Raw genomic sequence first — 26,215 nt, forward strand, 5'->3', positions numbered from 1 at the left:
GAAGCGTCTGCTCATCGATTTGATGTTTCCTTGATTTCCGCATAATAATTCCAGCAAGGTCTTTTTGAATAATATATTAAAGTTGATATCCGGAGTTTCTGAGAAATCTATGTTTATGTATGATTCTTTTGAAATGCAAAAAAATACCTATCTAGTCTTTTACTATGGTCTAGTGCCAGTGGTCATTCATATACGTTAATGTGTATGAGTCCCGCCTTCGTCCTATAGACCCCTATACAAATGCAAGAAAGCACAGACTTCGCCCAGCCAATAGGCTTTGAGTTCCTGGAGCGGGCCACTGTCAATCAAAGTGTGCACCGTCACAACAGCAACCAGGTATCAATGAGCAGCACAGCGTCATGGAGAGCGCTCCGAAACTCCAGTTACCCATTCCACGATTGCCATCGTATAAAGCTTCTACTAAAAAAGAAAAGAAAGGTAAAAAAAGGTAAAAAAGCTTGTGGATTCCCGTTCGGCCTCTCTCTGAGCCAGAGGTTCTTTGTGCGCTGTACAGTTGCGGCAATTGCCCCGCTGAGGAGGCGAGGAATTTGCTTGGCCACGTATCTGGACGATTGGCTGCTCCTTGCCTAGAGACAGAGGTTAGGGCTCATACGCGCATCCTGCTGCATCACCTGTCTGATCTCGAATTCATGGTGAATGCGGAGAAAAACTTGTTATCCCCTTCCCAGGAAATGGTCTTCCTGGGCCTGTCTCTGCACCTTTTACCGCGCACCTGTCAGCGGAGCGGGTGAGGTCATTCAGAGCATATCTTGCACTGTTCTGACAGAGGAACTTTGTTTGGTTCAGGTTATGTCTTTGGTTACTCGGGTTGATGGCTTCGGCCATCCTCGTGATCCGTCTGGGCCGCCAACACGAGGGAATTCCAGCTATGGGTGGCCTTACTCGGGCTCAATCCCGTGTGTCATGACGCACGGAGAGTTTTGGTTACGCCAGAGTGTAGCACAGCATTGTGTCACTGGCAGGCCCCCAGCTTCCAGACAGATGGTGTGCCCTTAGGCGTTGTCACAGACAGGAAGGTGATCTCCACCGACGCCAGCCTGTCACACTGGGGTGGGATTCACAAGGGCAGATCTGTAAGGGGCCGCTGGAATGCAGCCCTCCAGTGCCCTCACATAAATGACTTGAAACTCTCAGTGGTGTTTCTCACGCTGATCCACTTCTTTCCATCTCTCAGGGGACATCATGTCCTAGTGAGGATGGACACCACCACGGCCATGGCGTATATCAACCGGCAGGGTGGGTTATGCTCCCTTCGGTAGCTTTTGCTGGCACGCAGACTGATCCTATGGAGTGTGGGGTGTCTTCTATCGCTGAGTGACGCACATCCCGGGAATCATGAATGTGGGCGCGGACCTGCTATCCAGGGGCATGCCGATTTAGGAGGAATAGATGTTGCACCCGGAGGTGATGCGACACCTGTGGGCCCGTTACGGGCCGAGGTGGACCTGTACTCAGGGGAAGAAAACTCGCAGTGTGAGATGTTTTTCTCTCTGTGCAACACGGTTGCTCCCCTCGGCTTGTGCATGCTTGGCTGCACGTGCTTCTCTACGCATTCCCCCTGTTGGCTATGATTCCTCCCACCCTGCACAGGGTGAGGGAATGCGGCAATTCTCTGATCCTGGTGGCTCCGCACTGGCCGGCTATGCACTGGTTAGCGGAGATTTAACAGCTGCTCTGTGCTCCCCCCTGGCAGGGATCTGTTGTCACAGGCGGGAGGCATGGTTTTCCATCCACTCCCAGAGAGTCTGGTGCTGTGGGCCTGGCCCCTGAGTGGCGCAATCTGTCGGCCGTCATCTCTACCATACAGAGCGCTCGGGCCACCTCCACTCCATCTCTTTATGATTCTAAGTGGAAGGTGTTCGAGGACTGGTGTCTCCAGGTAGGCCACATTCCCTTTCAGTGCCCGGTGGGTGTGATTCTGTCCATCCTGCAGGGCCTGATTGACAGGAGCAAGGCCTTTTCTATTGTGAAAGTGTATTTGGCGGCGATCGGCGCCTGTCACGTGGGCTTTGCGGACAAACCAGCGAGTCAGTATCCACTGATAAGCAGGTTTATGAAGGGTGCACGCAGGCTCCTCCCGGTGTCCAGATTGGTGGTTCCACTGTGGGATCTGGTGGTGGTTCTGGAGGGTCTTAAGGGATCCCCGTTTAAACCGATGAGTGAGATGGACCTGAAGTTCGCCTCCCTTAAAGCTGTTTTGTTGCTGGTTCTGGCTTCAGCCAAAAGAGTCAGTGACATTCATGTGCTCTCGATTCACCCGTCGTGCACTCAGCTTTCCCAAGGTGATGCAAGAATCATTCAGAGACCCAACCCGGCCTTTGTGCCGAAGGTTGTGGGTTCATGTTCTCCCATTGACCTGCTGGCATTTTCTGCCTCACAGAGTGAGCAGCGGCCTCATTTGTTGTGTCCTGTTTGTGCGACCCGCACATACATGGACAGGACAAGGGTCCTCGGGAGGAGAGATTAGCTGTTCATCTCCTGGGCCAATCCCCGTAAGGTGAAGCCTGTCTCTAAGCAACGCCTGTCACACTGGGTGGTGAAGGTTATTGCTTTGGCTTACTCATGTCAGGGTCTGCATATTCCATAGTGAGACATCTCACTAGATATTATGAAATAGAACTATAGGTTACTTTTGTAACCCCGGTTCTATGAGTAATATGAGTGAGATGTCTATCAGACAGCCCTTCTTTCTCAAATGAGGTTTGCTTCCTAAGAATGACGTGCACCTGTTCGTTCCCTTCTTTCATAGGAGGTGGGATGTTCTCCCATCAAACTGATGCGCTTCACCGGCCAATCAGGATTGGCAAAGTGAAATGGGTATTTTGAGGAATGTAGCAGAGGCGAGATCCCATAGTGAGACATCTCACTCATATTACTCATAGAACCGGGGTTTACGAAAGTAACCTATAGTTTTAATCAAAAGTAATGACACTCGTATTTTTTGTAGTTACGTGACTTGCAATGTGCATGCACAAACGTAGAGGCGTAGCTTCCGGTAGATTGGCAGAGGCAGGGGAGGAAGTAGAGATTTTGAGGGCGGGACATCCAGATGTTCTCTCAGAAACTCGGGAGAGCAGCTTTAAGATTTTTATTCATGACAACTTTTGTTTCAGGAAATGTACCTTGATCTTCTGACTTGCTTCGACTATCAACTGTCAGTCTTCTTTGGAGGCGTCTGATCGCTTCAATGTTTCCTTGACTTCCACGTAATAATTCCAGCAAGTTCTTTTTGAATAGTATGTTATGGTTTCATTCACTCAGACAACTGTTTTTCAAGAAATTTACTTTGACTTCTTGACATATTTCGACTGTCAACTGCCAGTCTTTTTGAGAGGCGTTTGCTGATGGCTTTGACGTTTCATTGACTTCCACATAATTCCAGCTATTTTGGAATATGTTAAGGTTTAATTTATTTAGACAATGGTTTTTCAGGAAATTCACTTTGATCTCCTGAGGTGTTTCGGCTGTCAACTGCCAGTCTTCTTCAGAGGTATCTGCCGGTTGCTTTGATGTTTCCTCGACCTTTGCGTAATAATTTCAGCAAGTTGTTTTTCTCTTCTTTTTGAATAATATGTTAAGGTTTTATTTAGTCAGACAACTGTTTTTCAGCAAATTTACTTTGATCTCCTGACATGTTTCGACTGTCAACTTCCAGTCGTTTTCAGGCTGGATTTGGTCATTTCAAGACCAGATGGAGACATCATGTTTGTTTCTGTATGTGCCAAATACCCCATATTGTGTGATTCCCTTCACACATACAACAGAAGATGTGATCAACAGGCTGTTTTAACAGCTAATGAAAAGGTGTTTTGTTTTTAGGAGATAATTTAACCCTTTGATATTTCAAAAAAGACACCAAACTACCAACTAACAAACAAAGTTTGGCATGCATGACACGATTTATTCAATGAATCCACAAGCCAGCTGGATTTTCAAGAGATTCTTTTTTACACACATACACTATAAATGATGTAACAGACTCGTGAGCGATTTATTTCAGTTCCCATCACTGGCATTAAAAAACCCACAAACAAAAGGGATCAAAGTCTTCCTGCCAAGCTGCAACATCATCATGCTTTTTACTTATACTAAAACCAATAAAGAAAGAAAATAAATTGAAAAACAACTGAATTACTTTCTATCTGTTGAATTTAACACTGAGGCAAACTGAAAAAGGACACTAATCTTAGTGATACAAAAAATGTTGGAGTCTAACAAAAAAAAAAAAAAAACACTTAAAATGAATAAACCAGAGACATTTTCTTTTATATATAGATATATAAATGTTAGCGTTGAAATCAGACTGGAAATCAAACTGCTTTGGGGATCCGATTGTCTCGCGCTTGAAGCGACTATAACGATTGATTCACAGTCAAGGTCAAATCAAATGACGACACCTCTTTATCAATAGAAAATAAAGGTCCCTGTAGTCAAATTTGCAGTCAAACCTACATTATTATTTACTAGAAAAGCACTATGCTACTTGTAATCCCACGTCAGCAAGATACATACTGACTTATGTAATAGAACATTTTGATTTTTTTTTTTAACTTATTGTCTCTGTTGTTAAATTGTAGTGGCTATTGCTCTTTGGCAGTGTCCTAGCTTTTTATTTAAGTGTACTGTGCTTTCTGGTTGTGAATTGAGGTGGTGCGTTGGTGTGTAAAGGGCACTCATATTACTACTATACAGTATCTACACACACACTACATTCCCACACACAGCATGCATACAGTAGGCCGAAGCAGGCCACACACCTTTCAAAATAAAACATCCTTACAGCGCGCACACATCATACCCAACTATGCAAAAACATGCTCCTAGTCGAAACAGGCACTCGTGCAGGAAATCTATCACGCAGACACACACACACAAACACCTCAGTAATATGGCAAGGTTAGTCATTGTAAAAGTGCGGATTAGTCGCAGTTTCACAAAGTAGTTTTTATTTGCCATTTAGAATGTTGTTTTTTTTTTTTGCCAGTCATAGACACTTAATTTGACAGTGCAACACAGTATGACAAACACTGAAATCAGGGTCAAGACATTTTTTACGCGTGAGGTAAAAAAAAGAAAGAGAAAAAAAAAAAAGAATTATAGAAAAAGAAAAAAAATAAATAAAAAAAAAGTGCAAAACAACTCAACAGTCACTAAACATAGCATTATCTAAATTTCTTTGTGTGTGCGAATTTAAGTTCACGACGGAAAACAAGGTCATTAGTAGCAGCAAAATAAAAAATAAAAAAATGGACCAGTTTTAAAACATAAAAATCACGACGACAGCAATTATCACTGTTTGCTTAAGATATCAATATGGCATCAAATGAATATCAGTACAAAACGCAGACGCACACACACATTCAAACACAAACACTTGGTCACAGTTAACAGGTGCCAAGGACATTGCGGTGGGAGTCAAGTTTTAGCTGTGTACCATATTTATAAAAAAAAAAAAAAAAGATGAAGAAATAATACACATTTTTTTCCACACACTGTCAACACAGAATGTCCAAGTAAGGATTCACAAACAGCACATGCACAAACTCACGCACGCCAAAATGACAACAAAGGATTTGCTTTGTCCGTTCTCCTCAGCCCTCTGGTGAGAAAACAATGTGTTAGCCCTAATGCTCCCTTCCTAGAGGAATGGTTTCTGTGAAGCCGCGCGAAAAAATAAAGACACATTTCCTCTCTTCAGGTAGAAAATGTGACAAGAATAGATGTGACAGATGGGTAGCTTTGTGAAGCAGCACGGTGGAAATGAACATTGGATTTTGGGATTATCTTACAGTAGAATTCACCGACTACAAATTAAGTTATTCATATTGAATCAAATCCCCTGGGAAAAGAAACATATTATTCAAAAAATGAACAGTGTCGACACCTATGTCTGTCTGTCCCTAACTACATGTACATAATAGGTCTCAAAAAGCTAAAAGAAAAATAGTGCCACCCACAGTCTGTTTCAGGTACTGCATGTACAGCATGTGCAAGTTTTTTTTTTTTTAAATGTGTGCGCGTCTGTTAAGCTGTCAGTCGAAGTTATCACGATTCGCTTAAATTCTCTTTTTAATCTCTTCTGTCCCTGTCCTCCCGGCCGAGTAACAGACAAACTTTCCAAAGCTCTCCACTTCAAGCCTCGTCGCGCGTTTTTCTCCTCCTCTTTCCCTGAATGTCCTATCTTCTCGTTTCTTTCCTAACTCGTCCACACCTTAACGTCTACTCGTTCTGTCCAACGTTATCTGTCCCTACGGTTAGTTTTTCTGTGTCGGGTCCCTGCCTAGTTAATCTAGAGGTGTCCCCCTGTCCCTCCCTCCCATCCCGCCCACCCTCCCTCTATGGACAAACACATAGGGCGTGGGGGCCGTCCATCAGGGGGAGCGGCCAGTAGCATCCCCTCTCCCTCCCCCCAGATCAGGGCAGTGCAATACACAGATGGATGAGTTTCCCATTCACCCTCCTCCTGCAGGCTCACCTGGGGAGACGAGAAACCAAAGGGTTGATTGGAATAACGTGCATTAAAGAGCAGTTAAAGGACTTCAAATCTTGCCATTTATTTACCTCTGGGGCAGGTGCAGAGATTCTAAACGCCGTAGCATGCGGCCAGTCTCTCCTTTAGCAGAGGGGGGAACTGCTCTGAGAACTGCTGCCAGTTCTCCTCCCCAACCTGCTCCTTAAAACCATGCAGGATCTTCAGAAAGAGACGAAAAAACAACACGAAGAAAATCTGTCGTCAATACAATTCGAGAACATTGGTTCTCAAACATTTTTGGCTCACGAACCCCTCTTCTCTTATTCAGAATCCAAGTGGAATGAAACGGTGTTTAGTGCCTCCTGAATATATTTATTTCTGTAGTTTTTATGATTTTCGGTTACTCAAACCTGATGTGGGACCAAGACTAAAAATAAACATTAAAAAACCACATATTTTAACGCTTTAATTTGTTAATTTTCCACTCTCTCTCAAGAACCCCCTGTAGTGCCATCGCGTACCCCTAAGGGTACACGTACCCCCATTTGAGAAAATGGGTTAGATCAGGGGTGTCAAACTCATTTTAGTTCAGGGACCAAATAAAAAGCAGTTTTATCTCAAGTGGGCCACAAATTTTATGCAGGAAAACGAGTAGTTTCAACATTATTGTGCCCTTGTTTGCACTTGTACATAAAATACTGAATATGTAAAAAACAGACAATATCCAAGCAATAAGTGACAAATATCAGTTCCAACATGGTCCTCGCTTTAACTTTCCTTGATTTGTGACCAATTCCTATTTAATTAAGGAGAATGCTATGTAATAATTTGAGGAGAATTTAAAGATTTTGTCAGAATTTTGAGTTTTTTTCAACAGTTTAACTTAAAAATTGACTGCAATTATGCGAGTGCCGGGAAAACTTGTGAGCCCCTGCAAATATTGATGAGTTTCATTTACACAATGTCATTGTGTCATTTTTACTTTCTCCTGCAGACTGAACTGGATGATCCAAAGGACCGTATTTGGCCCCCGGGCCTGATGTTTGATACGTGAGCTCTGAGGGTGTGCGTAAACACACTCAGGACGAGGATTTTCAATAAAGCAATACGGCCCCTGATCAATAAAAGTATCTGATCTTATGTGATCAGCAGCAACATGTAATAAACCATACAAGACATGGGCAACTGGCGGCCCGGGGGCTACATGTGGTCCTCAATTTAATATTTTACTGCCTCAAAAGTAAAAGCACAAAATGACTCCAAAAACACACAAAATAGAAGAAACACACAAAGTTACTAACCAACAATAAAGGACAAATGCAAATATACAAAAACAGAAGAATAAAACAACAACAAAAAAGACTCCAAAATACACAAAATGACTTTTATATACAAAACAACCAGAAAAGAGAGAATAGCTAAAAAAAAATATGTAAAAGAACCAAAATTACACAAAATTAGATAAAAATATACTAAATATAGATAAAAAATTATATATATATATATATAGGTAAAAAATACACAGAATCAACAAAAACAGACTAAACCCTGATTGATCCTTGAATCAATGCTCCGATCGGTCAATATTTTTAACACTGACATAAATTTTCATAATGTGGCCCGCGAATCAGACAATTATCGTACATTTTTGTGGCCTCCCAAGTGGAGCGCTCTGCAATTTCATTGTGCTCTCGTTTAAGGATAATTACGCAACGACAATAAAGATTAGTCAACAACAACAAAGATGATAACAGAAATAAAGAAGAAAGCACAGATGCTACAGTGAAACCCATTGGACAAACCTTGAGACACTTTGTGAGTGCTACTTCTGTTGAAAGCACTTAGTTTGAGTTTTGTGTAGAAATGATGAACCTTTCTGCTGAACAACAGCATTAACACGTTCTTGAAGACCAACACTATGCCTACTTTCATAAGCCTGGCAGTTAAGAAATCTTGTGGCGTCCTTATTTCAGTCTCCAAACCTTAGTTTGAGTCCTGTGGCGGGGCGTCTAAATTCTCAACATAAAACAGAGACGCACCTTGTAAAACATGTCCCTTAAGTCATCTTTAGGATTCACCCACGAGGCCACAGCGTCACAGAAGAAGATGAAGTCCTGTACGAGTGATGGAGAACATGAGTCAGATGACGACTACATAGCACAGATGGTTGTGAAAAACTCAAAAGAACATCAAAGTTTAAAACATTAAAGAAAGGTTAAAATATATATTTTTTTAAAATGTAATTTTAAAAAAAACAAGCGTGTGTACGGCTTTTAAAATCTTTCACCTGTACGACCCCACCAGGGTTCACACCGATCATCATACAAATTCCTCTGAAGGCAGAATCTTTCTCCTCATTGTCTCGGATGTTCCTCAGAGACGTACACCTGAAACATGAAGTAATGCATGATATGATAGGCCAGGGATAACGATCATTAAACACTACTAACTGTTCAACTTCTGCTGTGTATGTATTTAGGAACTAAAGCCAGGGAGAAACATGATTGGAAAGTTAACATTGAATAAAGTTTAAAAACTGTATTAATTTTTTGTGTAGTGTTTATTTTTTTAATTTGTAATATTTCTCAAGCCTCTGTGACATAAGCACTTGTAATCTTCCCCTGGGATAAATAAAGTACTTCTAAATCTGGAAGAAAAAAACAACTAAAAATAATAATTTGGACAATCAGCTTGTTCTAATGCAGTAGTAAAAATCTAGAATAGTTACCAAAGAGATTCAACAGGATTTTAATGAATTTTACAAAGGAGCAACAATACTGCTTCCACACATAAAACAAGTACCAGAGGAACCATTGTACATTTTCTTACTTTATTTGTATTTTTTGTCTATAATGTTTACATTTTTCACTGTGTTAAGTTGTCTTTGTATCTTACAAATTTTTGGTAAATGTGTAACCTTTAAAAGCCTCCCGGGGACAGGTGTTAAAAAATTGTATTTTACTAAAGGCACTTCTTGCAGTGCATCTGGGAGCTGTGCATGAGTAACTGTTACAGCATCAATGCATGTTTAATAAATGTTGAATGTTAAATAAAGGAATTAGAAAAACATCAAAAAGAAAAAAAGGAAAAGTTCTTAAAGCGAGAGTGAGTCTACCATTACAAACTCATGAATGAATTGCATACCAGGGTCGGATAAACTGTGGCAGCATGGGAGCAACTTCCTGTGGACACACATAGCCCAGCCGGCCAATGGTGATCGCTGTAGAGGACACAGTTACGTCATTAGTCCTGCTAGAAAACAAGTGGACACTTCTTATTCATGTGTTTATGTACCAGTGTTCTCCAGCAGGGTCTTCGGTGTATTGGGTCGATTGATGATCTCAACCAGTTGGTTCAGAACCATGGCGATGTATGGCTGCATCTCAACTCCTGATCAATGGGAAAACATAAGATAGATTATACTTTATTTCGTTTTACAGCAGCCACAGACACAAACAGCAAGCAAGAAAGCTAAATATAAATACAAAAATTAAATAAACAAGAAGACAGTCATCAACATCCCCTGCCAAAAAAAAAAAAAAAATGGAATAAAAGCAGTAACTCTGGAAAAAAATAATTGCACGCTTCTCATTTTCGAACTCCGTCAAGGTATTGATATCCTAAAGCCACACACCGAATTTGGTTACCCTATCTTAAACAGGTTCTGAGAAAAGCTGTCCCCATTAATTCAGACGGATGGACGGAGCTCAAACCTATATCCCCCATTCACACTTTGTGGCGGGAGATGATAATACCACTATACTAAAAGTCTGCTAGCTTCATGCTAAAGTCTATGGGAAAACCAATGTATATGCTCATGCTAACATTTAACGCGATCGGCAGTGATTTATATAACACACCATTTATGCCTAACTTTCACAAACACAGTCTTAGGAGTGTTATCAAACAGTACACTTAAACATACTCACACGCATATGTTTTATCAAGCCGAAAATTAGTTGGTAGAGCTCAGTAGGCCATGGGCTTTTAAAATGGTGACTTCCGACTACTAGAGCAACAGTGGTAGGTCAAAACACACAAACTCACCCAGAGAAAAGAAAAACGGAACAAGGGCAATAACTCCGGAAAAAAATAATTGTGCACTTCTCATTTTCGAACTCCATCACGATATTGACACACTGAAGCCACACACCAAATGTGGTTCTCCTATCCTAAACAGTTTCTGAGAAAAGCTGTCCCCTTTAACTCAGACGAATGGACGGGGCCCAAACCTATATCCCCCTTCCAAACTTTGTGGCGGGGGAAAATAAATAGATATTGGCCAAGATAAGAGTACAGAAAATATATAAATAAGCAGTAAGTGGGGTTTTACAATGAGTAATGTGTAATATTGCACATAATAAGGCAGTGAAGGAACATTAATCAGACAAGTCATTTTGGACACACTATAATTACCCATCTGCATACAGATCTCTCCGATGGCCCACGTGGCATTGTTGCACACAGAGATAAACTCCGGGTTCAGATTAGTTCCGAGGATTGGCATAAACTCAGCTGAGGAGAGAATACATGAGAGATGTGACGCCTGGAAAATAGAGGAGGTCTTTGTGTGTGATTTAATAAAGTGGTGAGATAATTACCGATACAGGGTTTGACATGAGGAAAACAGGCCTTGGTCAAATCACCCAGCAGAGCAAATGAACTCTGTCGAACTTCAGGCATCGTGTCCTAAGAAAAAGAAAGACGAAATACCAGTTAACCTCCTAGACAAAGCCTTTCAATCATTACAGGGTTCCTACAGCTTCAGTCAAATTCAATGCAAGACTATTTTTTTGCCGTTTGAAATCGAATTTCAATGAAATTTAAGACCAATCTCATAGTAAACATAATTGGGGGGGACGACATCACATCAATTACATAGGGTTAGGGGAAATCTTTTATAGTGTCTAGTGGCTGGCCCCAAAGTAAACACAAAAATACACAAAATGACAGTAAAATACACACAAAAAAGTCACTCCAAAAACTCAAGATGACTACAAAAATAGCCAAAAATGTAAAACAATGAAAAAACCATTAAGAAAAATATTTGTTGGACAGGCAATATTCATTAAACATACATTTTAAAAATGTAAAATTTAAAGATTTTGTCAGAATTTTGAGTTTTTTTTCAACAGTTTAACTTAAAGATTGTACTGCAATCATGCAATACAAGTGCCGGGAAAACTTGTGAGCCCCTGCAAATATTGATGAGTTTCATTTACGCAATGTCATTGTGTCATTTATACTTTCTCCTGCAGAGCGAACTGGATGATCCAAAGGGCCAGATATGGTGTTTTTTTAATACTATTATTTTGAAGGGATGCTAATATTCATGTTTGAATTTAATACAGGTATTTAAAACTATTCCCAATTTTTTGATTAATTTCAATGAATAATTCCCACGAAAAGTTATATTTTTGAAAATTCACAAAATTCCCAAGCTTTTGCGCATTTCCTTATAAAATGTCTCACACAAGGCAGCACAATAAAGTGCATAAATAACACTTTCCACACAGATGATATCTCCTCACCTGCATGCATTGGAAGAGCAGGGTCATGATGTTACTACGAGCCACCAGTGTGTCCACGTGGCCCCCGAGTCCTTCAGCCAAACCGCTTAAAAGGTCCAGGGCCACGATCATGAAGTCCTTATCGGGCGCTTCGTACTGGTCAGGCTGCTGACTGTACATCTGAGACAGATTTACATTTTTAAAAAAGCACCATGTGTAATCACACAAAACCATCAATAAATGGGACTTTTTGCTCACCATTGCCTGAGCCAGTGTCTTCTGGACCAAGGTGACGCAGCGCTGGTAAACAGGTTCACAGTAAGGGAGGAAACCACTCTGCAGTGCCGTGGCAACCGATGACAGACACTCGAGCAGAGGGAAGAGATCTTTGTCCTCATCCTTGAGCTCGTTCCACTTAGCGATCAGTGGAGGCATCAGCTTTTGGATGTACTCCTGAATGCAAATATCAGACTTTAACATGCGACTCTTTAACTCAGGGGTGCCAAACGCACACTGGCCAATCACGGGCCACTTACAGCCCGGTTTGGACTTAGGTGGGCCGAACCAGAAAAATACAGGTTTTTTTTTTTGAGGAATAAAGTGCAATTAGATCATTATTGTGCCCAGAGTCGCTCTTCACTTTGGACAATGGACAATGTATGTGATTGACTTCTTAGAACATCCTTAAACATAATGCAATAAAGTTCATTTAAACCTTAAGGATTATTGAATTTGCATAAAAAAAAAAGTTATAAGGATTTCTACATGACTATTTGTGAAAAATAGTAGTAAATTTGGTTATTCAAAGTTTTTTTTACCTTTACTTCAACTTTACAATCATAACATACAAGACACAATAATGACAATAACTATTCTCAATAACTTTTGCCCGTACATCAACATCATCAATTTAACACATCCTATAGAGGCCCTCTGCTTTGGAATAGTTTGCCCCCCCGATAAGATCCATATCCTCACTTTAAGTTTGAAAAAAGTTTAAAGAAACCATCTTATCAAATCCTCTTATGTTACAGCTAATTACTTCATGCCTTCTCTCACTTATGCCACCATGATTACAATCCACGTGTAATATATATGTTTATATTTGCATGTGTATGTATATATGTTAAGTTTTTATTTCTTTTTTGATCTTCAATTCATATTTTGTTCAATATTTTCATTTTTGGTTGTTTATATATTAGTTTTCCTCATATTTCAAAGATGAATTGTGCATTTTGTCTCATGATTGTATAAGTTTTTGTTTGTTAGCCTTTATTTTAAATTGTTTGTGTTTATTGAAAGGGGTGGAGCTCTTATACAAGCTCTTTGGGAGTCGTTCCCTCCCTACACCTTAAATGTTGTTTTGTGTTTTTTTTAATGTGTGCTCGATAAATAAAAACGAAAATAAAATAAAATAAAAAATTTGTAATGCAATCTTTAAACAATGAGCATAGAAATATTGCAGGCTTCTAGATATGCGTCAAGTAAAATCATTTAATTTGTGAATTTAGAAGAACTGAAATATCTGCAACTGAACCATCTCGTAATATGTTTTAAACAAAATCCTCCCAGGGGCCGAATAGAAAGCTCCAACAGGCAGTGCATTTGCAAGTGTGTATTTCAGGCTCACAGGCTGGTTGAGGTGATGTCCCACAGAGTCGGCCAGGGTTCCTATAGCGTCGTAGAGAATGAGCAGGTTCTTGTGTTGGTATTTCCCAAAAGCAAAAACCAATGTGTCCAGGATGAAGCTCAGGTAGGGCACCAGCTCTGTGCACGCCTCCTCCTCCAGAGTGGCAAACGCACTGCAGCGGGGAAGAAAAAAACGTTTAGGTTGTTCAGAATTAAGGGTGTGCATTGCCATGAATCCGATGATACGATACACGATACGATATATCCCGATACTAAACAATATGAAAGACATTGCAATATAACTAATTACAAATTTCACCTTTACAAGTACGAAATGGTATGAATAACAAATTATCTAATTTTTTTAAACTTGCAAGAACAATTAAATGATAACTAACTGTAATTCTAGTACAAATATCAAAAACAAGTGTTATGTTTATCAAACTGTCAAATTACATTTTTCAAAAGTTAAACTTTTGCTTATACAACAGATTCTGATTCTACTAAGTTCTTAAATTATTGTTTTTTTTAAGTAACCACACATCTATAAAAGTGCCAAGTATGTTTTTAAAAAAAAAGTGCAATCAACTTTCAAGTTAAAATGCATTGAGGAGTGAGGTAGTTTAACAAGGTCTGATGTGGTTCACTGACACCTAGTGACACCTAGTTTAAGTCCCACGCATGTTAGTGCAATTAAATGTTTTTCTTTGATTTAAAAAACATGATTAAAAAAACGATTTGGACATTTTTTTTTTATCGATACGATAATGGTGTTGTGAAATCAGTGTTCCTACAGCTTTAACTGAGACTTTTGCCATTTGAAATTAAATTCATGACCAACTTCACAGCAAACATAATTGGGGGCAAAAACACCACATCAATTACATAGGATTGGGGTAAAAAAAAAAATTCGGTTTCTAGTACAGACATGCAACAGAATACACAAAATGATAATAAAATACCAAAAAAAAAAAAAGTCCAAAATAACCAATATCACTCCAAAAACATGAGATGACTACAAAAATAGCCAGAAATCTATAAAACAACAACAAAAATACAAAAAAAAACCCATTTGGAAAAGCCATGAGGAAAAATCTTTGTTGGGCAGACAATTTTCATAAAATGTACATTTTCCCATGTTGTTTTTACATTTTTTTTAAAAAAAAAGCTAATGTTACCATTTATTTTGAAACGTGAGACTAATTACAAACACCTGGAAATATCACGATACATCGTCAAATCAATTTTTTCTTGCACCCTTATTCAGAAGAAATGGAAGTAGGATCAGAAGCTGTACCTGCAAGCCGCCTCCTGCACTCTTTTGTTTCCATCCAGGATGCGTTTTAGCAGCTCAGTCATCAGAGGTTTGAGGTGAGCGTCGGGGGGCTGGCTGACCACCCAGTGTGCGTAACGACTGAGGGTCCAGCAGGCAATTGAGCGAACCAACGCCTTTTTGTCACATAAACACTGGATAAGGTGTGGGATGAGCTCAGGCAAGTAAGGAACCATCCCATGCATACAGCCTGGGGCAGGAAAAGCATTTAAAGACATTTCAAACACAACATAAAAAATCTGAATGAACGTCATCCTCAGTGCCTCCAATGAGTTCAACTGATCATATGTAGTTCAACAATTGTGATGGTAAAGTTGTGTCTCACCCTCAGCGATAGCCCCCAGCACTAGGATGCCCGACTCCTTGATGACCCAGTCAGGGTGGAAAAGCAGTCCTTTGAGCAGAGGCAGCAGGTGAGGGAGCAACTCCTCACGGAACACGTTTGCGAGGACATCCAGAGCGGCGGCTGAACATTTTCCTGGGAACAAAGAAATTACTTTCATCAACAGAACTCTTTCACTGCTGCAAAGGAATTTCTCAACTGAAGTAGGAAGTGCTAAATTACGTCTTTTCTTTATTGTAATTCAATCTGCAACAATATACGCTCTGCACTACTTCTTGTGCATTTACAATACTTTTACACAATTGCATTTTGACGTGTTTTAAACAAATATTAGATCTATCAAGATAAGAGTATTAGAGAGTACCCGTGTAAACTAAAGCAGGACATTGTATCTTCTCCCTCTGTGTCTTGCATCTTGTAAACAGAGAAGCTTCTTACTAAAGCCATAACAGCTATTTGTTTGGGGCAGTAGTTTTTGGTAAACACTAGGTATGTAAGCATATATCCTAAATCAGCTAAAAATCGATGCAAACAAGAAGACAGTGTTATGGCAATTTTTATATTCGTCATAATATCGTCAAATGTGTGTGTTCATGTGTACAATTTGTCATGTTTTAATACATGATGACTCCATTACTCTTCGCACTTTTGAACAGCTGAGTCATGTTAGATTAAACAGTACAGATCGTATTGTACTCAGTGCAACACAGAGTCTCTGCTGAAGGCCATACACACGAACACACACACTATCAAGGATAGATAAGAGTGGCGCCCAATCTTCCTCATAATATACACGTATTTTTTTTTTTTTTTAAAGGATTTTTTGGGCTCTAGTGGCCTTTATATGACAGTTGCTTGACAGGAAAGGGATCAGAGAGAGCAGGGAATGACACGCAGCAAAGGGTCCCAGGCCGGGAATCGAACCTGGACCGGCTGCAGGCGAGGAACTACAGCCTCCGTACATGGGGCGGGCGCTCAACCCACTGAGCTGCACACCACCCCAATAATATACACGTCTTCATCATCCTCAAATGTTTCCACTGTTGGGCATCTGACTCCCTCCTTCTCCTCACCTCAGGGTGGAACTTTTTCTGTTATCTGTATAAAAGCTTAAGCTGTGAAACTGTTAGTTAGAGCGGGTCTTGCCTTTTTGCTCTGCCACGAGCCTTTTGCCTTTCATTCTTTCAGGATGGAAGCTTCTTTTTTACTCCTTTTTTATTTAATTTTATAATAAATCTTTTTTATAAAATCATCAATGCCTCGCCTGGACTCCATCATTCAACCAGAGCAATAAATCATGCCTCCAAATGAGGTCAACCGCAAATTTGCCATGACAACAGTCATCAACATCCCCCACCAGATTGGTTCCCATTATAAACTCCTCCCCTCCGGCAGACGCTACAGATCACTGTACGCCAAAACTACCCGCCATAAAAACAGTTTCTTCCCCCAGGCTGTCACTCTGATCAACACTAAACAGTCAAAGAGTGTCAGACCTGTTTCTGTTACTGTGAAATAACCTGGAACTAAACATATCAACCCTGGAACAACCTGTCACTGCAAAATGTTCATGGACATAATTTTTTCATTTAAATGTTCACCTATTTGCACTACTCATCAATGCACTACTGCACTATTATCTTATTATTATTATTGTATTTTTATTTTATTTCATTATTATTATTATTACTATTATTATTATCTTGTTATTTTTATTTAGTTTGCACATATTAGTCTAACTACTCTTATATTTATGTTTATACTTCTTTTTTCATTTATTTTTCTTTATTTTATTTATTTTTCTTTATTCTAGTTGATTGTTATTATTTAATGTTACACTACCTGAGAGAGCACAGGTCACCAAAAGAAATTCCTCGTGTGTATTCATTCACCCCTGGCCAATAAAGTTGATTCTGATTCTGATAACTCACAACCTTTTCCTAAATGTCCTAAATCTAACTTAGATGTATACATAAAAATATAATATCACATCAGAATATAAAATTACTAACTATCTTAAACAAAGCTGTCCCCTTAGAAGATACTTCGAACAGAGTAAAAAAACGGCACAAGGGCAATAACTCCGGAAGAAATAATTGCATGCTTCTCATTTTCGAACTCTATCAAGGTATTGATACCCTGAAGCGACATTGGTTCAGGTTATCCTATATTAAACAGTTTCTGAGAAAAGCACGGACGGACGTAGCTCAAACCTTAATCCCCCTTCCACATTTTGTGGCGGGAAATAATAAGAGGGGATTAAAATCGATACAGCACAGTACCAGTATGTGCATCGATACTCTGCTTAAAGGAGACATATCATGCTTTTAAATCCTTCTTTTATACATACAAATCATACAGTTGTGGTCTATATAAAGTGGAACTGCAATGCTTGGGTCTGAATTCCTCATTATTATAGCTCCACAGACCCCTTTTCTGATGTAATTCTAAGAGCGACTAATTTTGGTGCAATAAAATGCTTTTAAGGGCTAAAAAAGTGGATTTAGCATGATATGTCCCCTTTAAACAATAGGGGGTGCTGTTTAGTGCTGCTTGTTTTGGCTGAACCAAGAGCAGCGGCGGGAGAAGAGCTTTAATCCAGCCAACAAAAGAAGGCCCGGCCGAGGCAGCAGATCCCGTCCGACCCGAATGAAGCAGATGTCTCTTTAAACCCGAACCCGTTTCAACCAGTCACTATTCACATGCTTACGCGTGCATTAATGATCCGAGACGAGTCAGCATCTATTTCTGCATCTTTCTCGCGCTAATTGAAACACATCACCTGATTTACCGCGCAACGATGAAACCCGACCCGAGCCCGTGGTATCGGAATCGTTGGTTGAGTGTACCCTTACACAACCAGTAAGCAGCTTGCTTTAGATTTATAATTGTAGTTGGCCTGTAGAAATACTAAGCAATCAAAACCACATGAAGCAAAGGTTTTAGATATTTTGGGCATTTTCAAACCAGTCCCCTTAGTGAATACTGTACATATAAGCAATACAAATTAATAATCCTGATTGCACGCAACTTAAAAATTTACAAAATTTACATTTTTCAGTGGGTACAATAAAACTACTACTTTTAAGTTCTCAATAAAAACTAGATTTTAAGAAAATTAAGTTTTGTCTTGCAAATTACAAAACTAATATCACCGACATGTTGCCAGTTTGTGAGAAAATCAACTTTATGATCCTAATAATGTAGCAACTAATGTCAGAAGTTTGAGGAGCAAACTCGGTGATCAATCACAATAGTATTTTGCTTGTTTAAAACTCACTACAGGTGTAACATACGTAAGTTCCAGTCAGACAACGTGTCATCGTCATCATCCTCATCGTCATCAATGTTCTCCGCCTCCTCGCCCTCCCCTCCCTCGTGCTGCAGAGTGACAGTGCGCGACTTGTGGAAACGAGGTTTGATGTCTTGCTCGCTGTCTGGGATCGTCTCATCCTCTTCAACGTCTCCCTGAAGGACAACAGAGATAAACACACAGAGCAGAAAACAGGTCAACAGATGGAGATGCAAAGGGAGCGCCGATAGGTGGAAAGAGCATTAGATTTGTTTCGGAGTGGCTGACCTTTAGAAGGATGATGTCAATCTCAGAGTATTTCATCCCATTCACCAAGATGGGGATAAGTCTGAAAGAAGAGACAGATAAAGATGGAGATTAAATCATACCCAGTCCAGTGCTGCACCATGCAGGGTTGGGGTCAATTATAATTGTAATTGCGGAATTGATAACTAATAGAAATTATGGTGTAATTATTAGGGTGTCCCGATCCGATATCTATATCAGATATTGGTCCGATATCAGCCTGAAAACTAATATCGGATTCAAATTTCCATTTTTTGTTGTTTTGTTTTTCCCCAATTCAATTTTTTAAATCTATTTTATTCAATTGTAGAATACTGTAAATATTATGTTGAAGGCTAAAATTCATGTAACCAAGTGGTTAATAAACAATGGGTCAGTTTTTCTCAGTAACATCACTTGATCAAGCCTTTTCTGACATTCCACACTACAAAATAAGTAATTCTTATTTTTGTATTAAAGAAGTCAAAAAAAAGGGTTAAAAAAAGTATGTATGATTTATGCTGGTATCGGATCAATATCGGTATCGGCCGATACACAAGGCTGCAATATCGGTATCATATCAGAAATGAAAAAGTTGCATCGAAACATTCCTAGTAATTATAATTGTAATTTCAAAATACATTGCTGTCGGAATTGTAATTACATTGTAATTGAGTTTAGATAATTGACTTTGAAATTGCAATTGCCATGAAAATGCTATAAAGATTGTCAATTATAATTTAACGCAAAAATGGGGAACCATGTTACAGTTCTATGTAGAGTTCTACACATGTAGTTAACAATTATTAAAATGTGTTTTATACCATGTGAGCGAGCACTTACTGAACCAGGTGTCCAGACAGCGCCTCTTGACAGATAGGCTGTTCAGCCAGAGTCAACCAGAACTCACAGGCCTCCAGAGCCACATTCTCATCTGGATCCTGGGTTCGCTGCAGCATATACTGAAAAAACAAACCCACAAATGGCTATAAGGAGGGTGATAAGGGGAAAAAGTGTGTCTGCTTTTAGGTGGAATCAACCCTTGCTCCCACCTGGATGATGCTGTGCATGTGAGGGATGAGACGGTCGATGCGGACTTCCAGCAGCATGACGAGAGCCCTGCAGACGTTCTTCCTCACTTCACAGTCCTCATCACCGGCCAACGCAAAGAGACTCTGGACGACAGGACAAAGAGGAGGCAGAAAACTGAAATACTACAAACAAACAAGCTGCGTGTGTGTGTGTGTGTTTGTACCCTAACCAACAATTATCACACGTATGAAAAACTAAGTTAGTCATTTTAACTCCAAGATGCCAACACCTTATGCCTCAGTTAAAAACGTATCCACTTAAGCATTCATTGGCCACGTTAACATTACAGCTTTAATTTTTCTTTAATTTAGATTAAAAGTTAATTCCTCTTTAAACTGACCTTTAAAACACTTAATGCCTAATGCAAATTTAATTCTGAATTAAATAATTCCTCTGTCTTGTAAACACTTATATCCGCTTTAAGTTAATTCTGGTCGTTCTGCGCATGCTCGACTTGCCGTGATGACGCATTTGTCTAAAGGGCCAGATTTGGCCTTTGGGCCTTGAGTTGGACACGTGCATTAAAGCATTTCAACTTTACACTCCCACAATGCAAATGTATAGATATTCAAATGCACCAAATACAACTACTCTTTTGGAATTAAAAGAACTTGGGCAAAATTTCACTGTCAAATTCTAGCATTTGCTTGTAATTTTTCTGTAGTCACGGGCAGCTGAAACTCTAAAATTCATAAATATTTAGTTTAGTTCCAGGTAACAATTTGTTAAACCTGTCCCTCAACTGTGCTCACTTTCACATCAACCTCAGAATCATATGTTTTATCTTTAATCCATCCCAGCTAAAATGCTGAACATTGTGTTAAAGTCACTGATGACACTAATCTACATTTTCAGCCATAATAACTGTATTTGTTCTCTGCATGACATTGTAGTTCCTTTTTATTCTGAATTTGTGTAAACTGAAGGGAAGTGGTGACCAGGATACTAATTATATATATATACTGTATATGTGTGACATTGTACTATGCTCTCTATTGATATTGAAATAAAATAATTATACATACAGATTTAGAATTCCCATTTTTACAGCATTTCTTTAAATAAAAAAATAAAAAAAAGCACCCATAATTAACAAAATCAAGCCAATTTCTATGATAGTCCTGATTAATAATACTCCACTGCAATACAGCCATGAACCACTTACCTCAATAAATGTGTCAATATTGTCCATGAGAGCCTGAGCTCGGCCAATGATAAACTGGTTGACACACGCTATGGCATGTGATCTGCGGATAGGACAATCATTTTTTTAAAATGGGCTCAGTCAGAAATGGTGTGTTGCTGTAGATTTAGGATTAGTGACAGTCAAAGCACAAACAGATCAATGTCACTGACCTGATCTTTGGGCTGCAGTGCTTAAAAAACTGCAGGAATTTGGGAATCATGATGTTGAGAGGTCGGTTAAGTGCGTCGCTGTCCAAAAGTTCGGACGAATCCTCACAGATTTTTTGCAGCGCTCCAAAAGAACCCTGAAAAAAAAACACACAAACAAAAAAAAACAATAACACAATGAATGACTTTTTAAGAAATGTTTTGTTTATTTTAATAAATTAAAGATACTGATGTATGTGGAGGTTTGTGGTCTGACCTCGCAGGTGTTGTAGTCCTCTGAATTGAGCAGATTACAAAGCTGGGGCAACAGCTCGGGCCAGGTCTGCAGCTCCCCTTTAGAGGCTATGGTTGTGATGAGAATACCTTTGCGACACAAGAGAAAAAAACTATTATAATGGAAGGTTCTTAAAGCGTGCCAATTTCTCATCCGCACCCACCGATCGTGGCTCTGATAAGAGGCGAAGGATCTCCAATGTTGTTGAGGCATTCTCGTTTGATGAAGTCGGCCACGTTGGGAGGAAAGTTCTGGTAGTGAGCCTTCACATTGTTCTTCAGTATCAGACCACTCAGAGAGCGAGTGGGCTCATCTTGACAGGGAAGATGAAAGAGATGCAGAAAATGGACAAATTAGAAGATACAAGAAGAAGGCTGTAGGATACAAAAATATTTGCTGGGGATTAGGCCTGGGCAATATCGGAACTCAAGATATTTTTATAGTTTTCTATTTTGGAGATATAGAACAGTGGTTCCCAACCAGGGGTACGTGTACCCTTAGGGGTACTTCAACACACCTCGGGGGGTACACAGAAACAATTGTCAATTTATTTTTCTAAAATTTTAAGACAAATTTCCACTTGCTAACAGACATTTTCCTTATCTACCTATAATACACTGTGGCACAACTCTTTAAAAAACATAAAAAAAGGTGAAGAGCAACATCTAAAATGGTCAAAACATCCGCAAAATATGAGTGAAGCTTTCAGACGAGCCTTCTGACACAAATTAACAAAATAAAGGGGTACAGTATATTGGACTAAAAAGGTTGGGAAATACTGATATAGAATATCACTATATTGCCAAAAATACTTTTATTTTAAATGTTATTTTTTCATTACAAATACTGGTTTTTGGAGTCGCTGCTTTCACTACTTTTCAGAACAGCATGAAAAGCTAAGTGCTAAGTCAGACATTCCCATAAACAGGCCATACTACAGAACTTACTCACACATACTGTCCCTTAAACTTTAAGGGACAGCTGTTTGTTAATAAATGTCCCTGTGTGGCATATTGCATAAGCAAATTTAACCTTGAATTGTCATTCTGGTAAGACTTTATTAGTCAAAAATATTGAGATTTATATCATATCTCCATTTTGAGAAAAAGTATTGAAATCTAAGTTTTGTGAAAGGATGATGTTAGCCAAGCTGACATCCTCCTCTCACCCCCAGCATCAGACTGGGGAGGGTCTAAGCAGCTCCTTCTGTGGTAGACTTAAACACCCACAGTGTAGGACTGAACTCTACCGCAGGTCATTCATCCTCACCGCTGTACGACTGCACAATAAAACAGTCTAGGGCATTGTATTGTCTGTAGATAAGTAAATATCTTTATATGCTATTTTTTCTTCTATTTATATATAGCTTTTATTATTGTATTGCACTATTTTTTGTCTTTTTTTGTGTGTTGCTTACTATTGTATTTTTTATTTATTGAGGTGTCATGACAGTACATTTCCCCCCTGCGGAATGAAAAAAGAATACTCTATTCTATTCTACTCTACTGGGGATAAGTGTAGTTTAAAATATTACCTGAAAATCTTAAGCATGTTTTTCAGATATTTGTTATATTGTACTTTAACATACCTTCAGACTTGAGGCATGTCAGAACAAAAATAAGGTAATTGTTGAAGTCCGGAAACTGGTTCAGCTGCTCCAGTTTCTGCAGCATCTGTTAAGGAGCTCAATCATCTGCGTATAGTCAAACCCTCACATGCCTCAAAACATTTGACTCTTCAGCATTGCAGATTAACACACAATTGCTTTTTTTGATTCCAAATTAACATGACAGCATACATACACACGCACACACCCACGGCATCAGCTCCTCACAACTTTTTCTGTCACCCCTGGGTGCCATATACAGCCTGATGTGAGAAGGATACGTCCTGCACAGCTCTTTGTGTTGCCGTGTCTGGGGACTGCGAGTCCTTGAGTAGCTGAAGAACCTGCTGCAGACCCTGTTCATCTGGCTGCCACTCCATCCTGCATTAGAACACACACACACACACACACACACACACACGTATTGCTTTGCGTTGGATGTGGATTCCTGGCCAGTTAGCTCAAAATAGAAAACCTCCATGATTAAAACCCATGAAAACATGAATTCAAAAAATTAGAAAACTGTGAAGAAATCACCATTTACTTCTCAGTTTTTGCCGGAAAAAAGAGGAGAAGGAGTGTTGGATAGTGGTCCAAGGTTCTCTTTTCTGATGAAAGTAAAGTGTGCCTTTCATTCAGCAATCAAGGTCCAAGGGTTTGGAAGAAGACAGGTGAGGTCCAGTGTGAAATATCCACGTTCAGTCATGATTTAAGATTAAAGATTAAAGATTAAATCGGGGATTTCGCCTTTAATTGGCCATGTAATGTTGTTACATACATGGAATTTGTCCTCTGCATTTAACCCATCCCTGAGGAGCAGTGGGCAGCCATTTCTGCGGCGCCTGGGGAGCAGTTCGGGATTAAGGGACTTGCTCAACATCCCACAGTGATGGCCCAGGTGAGGCTTGAACCGGCAACCCTCCGATTACAAGCCCAGCGTCCTTAACCACTATTTGGGGTGCAATGTTCTGTTCTGTTATTAGAAATTCAATCAAGGCCAATATAACTCGGATTCTGAGATCAAAGCCGAATGCGGAGCCGAATCAGGCCCTTCAGAGCATCCAATTGTGCCCGCAGAAAAATGTAAAAATTACAGAGAAAATGTAAATAATTGCATAAATTACCAAGTAATTCAGTTGTGGATATAGAAGTCTCTCTAAATTCACAAATTCAATGAAACGCCACATTATTCGAAGAGGACCGCAATATTCTTTCATTTTTTAAAACCACAATTGCAGTCATTTTTAACTGCAAATTGTAAACGAAATGATAATTTGACGAAAATCCTGTAAATTCAAACATTTAGAAAAAACAAGTTTGGTTTAACTACGGCCCGGCCCGTGAAATGTCTCCATGATGAATAGCACGTACCACGTTCCCGAGAATTCAGTCCCTGGCGTCCCTGTGGCACATACGGAGTAATGGGAGCAATGACACATATATTGGTATGCGTCATTGATTCGGTACCATAAACTGTTGCAATATTTGACTCCCAAATAAATGAGAAAATGACTTTAATGGAAATTGCTGGAAAAAGGGGGGTGGGCCCTTGGGCCCCTAATCGAATTGTGTGAGGCATAATCGTAATCTACGTTGAATTACCTTTGAAACAACATAAATCACAGGACTATGTTTCCATAAATTTCTTCAAAAAAGGAGTCAGAGCGTCTAATCATATTCCTTCATAGAGTATTCATACCAAACTGCATTCCGATCTAACAAGAACTAACAGAGGAGTAGTCAATTGAAAAATGCCTGGCGCCCCCTTGACACGTACAGGGTAATGGGCCCCGTTTATATATTGGTATATGCTAATGATTCAATACCACCAACCGTCGTAATATTTGACTCGCAAGTAAATGAGAAATCGTCTTTCATTTATTTTTTCTTTTCCAAATCGAAAATCGGGCTCCGAGCATCGAGGCATACACAGCCACAGATTATACCGTCAAATTTCAGCCCGATCCATTCCCGAATAATATAGGAGTAGCGATTTTAACTAATGGTACAAACCAAGAAGAAGAAGAAAAATCAAAGTGAGTGGCATCTGCAGGGACTGATATGATATCTGTCAATTATTGCCTGGATTAGGTCGGTGCTTTACATACTGTATACAGATGCATAAATAGCAAGTGCAAGCTCAAAATAGGGCAGAATGATGTTGAAACTGCTTTTCCTCCCACCAAAAATCTGCAGCCCACTTGAGATCAAACTGGGGTGTCTTTTTTGACCCCTGAATTAAAAATGAGTTTGACACCCCTGCTGCACAGCATCTTATATCTGTACTGTACCTTGACTAAAACATCAAAGTACTGATGTATTTATCCATACATGTAAAATAACAGGAATTACTACAGATTTATCAATATGGAGCTGCACGTGCAAACCAGTCCAACAACAATCTACGACCCGAGGAGCTTTTTCTGTTCGAGGCCGCCAGACGTCACAGGCACTAACATGTCTGGGTCCTTAAGCTAGCAGACTAGCTTAGCCTCGCTCTGATTCCAAAAAAAACCCTTAACGGAGCCGAATGAGCCCAAATATATTAAAACGCATAGACATACACGCTGCAAGAGTAAACGGAGCAACAAACATGAAATAAATAGCTTGGATAGATGCGCACAACAGAGCAACCTCGAGCAGCTACCAGGGATGCTAGCATCATACAGAAAGTACCGCGAAATAAGAGTTACCTGATGAATCCAGGGCGGAGGATCTACGAGTCTATTACGGCCGAGCAGTCACACTGCTAGGACTAACATTCAACCTTACACCACAGCAACCTGCTCACAATTCCACCAAAGTTCTGATTTAAGAGGCTCTGAGCTTGTTGCTTGTATGTGACAGAGATGCAAGCCGGGTGAGGAGTTTGTTCCTGCTCGGCTTCCGTTGTGTGGACAAACGCGTTGTATCATGGTGTGTAAAGGGAATCTACTTTCAACTAAGAACAACCAGCACACACCGTATTAGTGTTGTATCGTTCGTGAACGATTCGTTCAAAATGA

General features: G+C 39.7%; 1 protein-coding gene across 4 annotated transcripts; it reads right to left on the minus strand.

The window, feature by feature from the left end:
* Positions 1 to 6,375: 6,375 nt before the first annotated feature.
* Positions 6,376 to 26,087, minus strand: tnpo2b (transportin 2b). 4 transcript variants are annotated; one of them, XM_028460774.1, is made up of 24 exons: positions 25,904 to 26,087; positions 23,492 to 23,591; positions 23,193 to 23,268; positions 21,768 to 21,917; positions 21,587 to 21,693; positions 21,334 to 21,467; positions 21,143 to 21,224; positions 19,938 to 20,060; positions 19,729 to 19,847; positions 18,889 to 18,949; positions 18,605 to 18,776; positions 15,291 to 15,443; positions 14,930 to 15,155; positions 13,634 to 13,805; positions 12,262 to 12,456; positions 12,025 to 12,183; positions 11,095 to 11,182; positions 10,910 to 11,008; positions 9,788 to 9,883; positions 9,638 to 9,713; positions 8,781 to 8,880; positions 8,533 to 8,607; positions 6,583 to 6,712; positions 6,376 to 6,496 (listed from the first exon to the last, which is right to left on the minus strand). In XM_028460774.1, the coding sequence occupies exons 2-23, from the start codon at positions 23,588 to 23,590 to the stop codon at positions 6,605 to 6,607; spliced, it is 2,670 nt and encodes an 889-aa protein (XP_028316575.1). In that variant the 5' UTR covers position 23,591; positions 25,904 to 26,087; the 3' UTR covers positions 6,376 to 6,496; positions 6,583 to 6,604. The 4 variants fall into 4 exon arrangements, 3 of the variants coding, with proteins under 3 accessions (XP_028316575.1, XP_028316654.1, XP_028316497.1); XM_028460853.1 differs by lacking the exon at positions 25,904 to 26,087 and adding an exon at positions 23,755 to 23,931; XM_028460696.1 differs by lacking the exon at positions 25,904 to 26,087 and adding an exon at positions 23,748 to 23,931.
* Between the last annotated feature and the right edge of the window lie 128 nt (positions 26,088 to 26,215).

This window comes from Gouania willdenowi, chromosome 1 (genome assembly GCF_900634775.1).
Source record: "Gouania willdenowi chromosome 1, fGouWil2.1, whole genome shotgun sequence".
Taxonomy (NCBI): Eukaryota; Metazoa; Chordata; class Actinopteri; order Blenniiformes; family Gobiesocidae; genus Gouania; species Gouania willdenowi.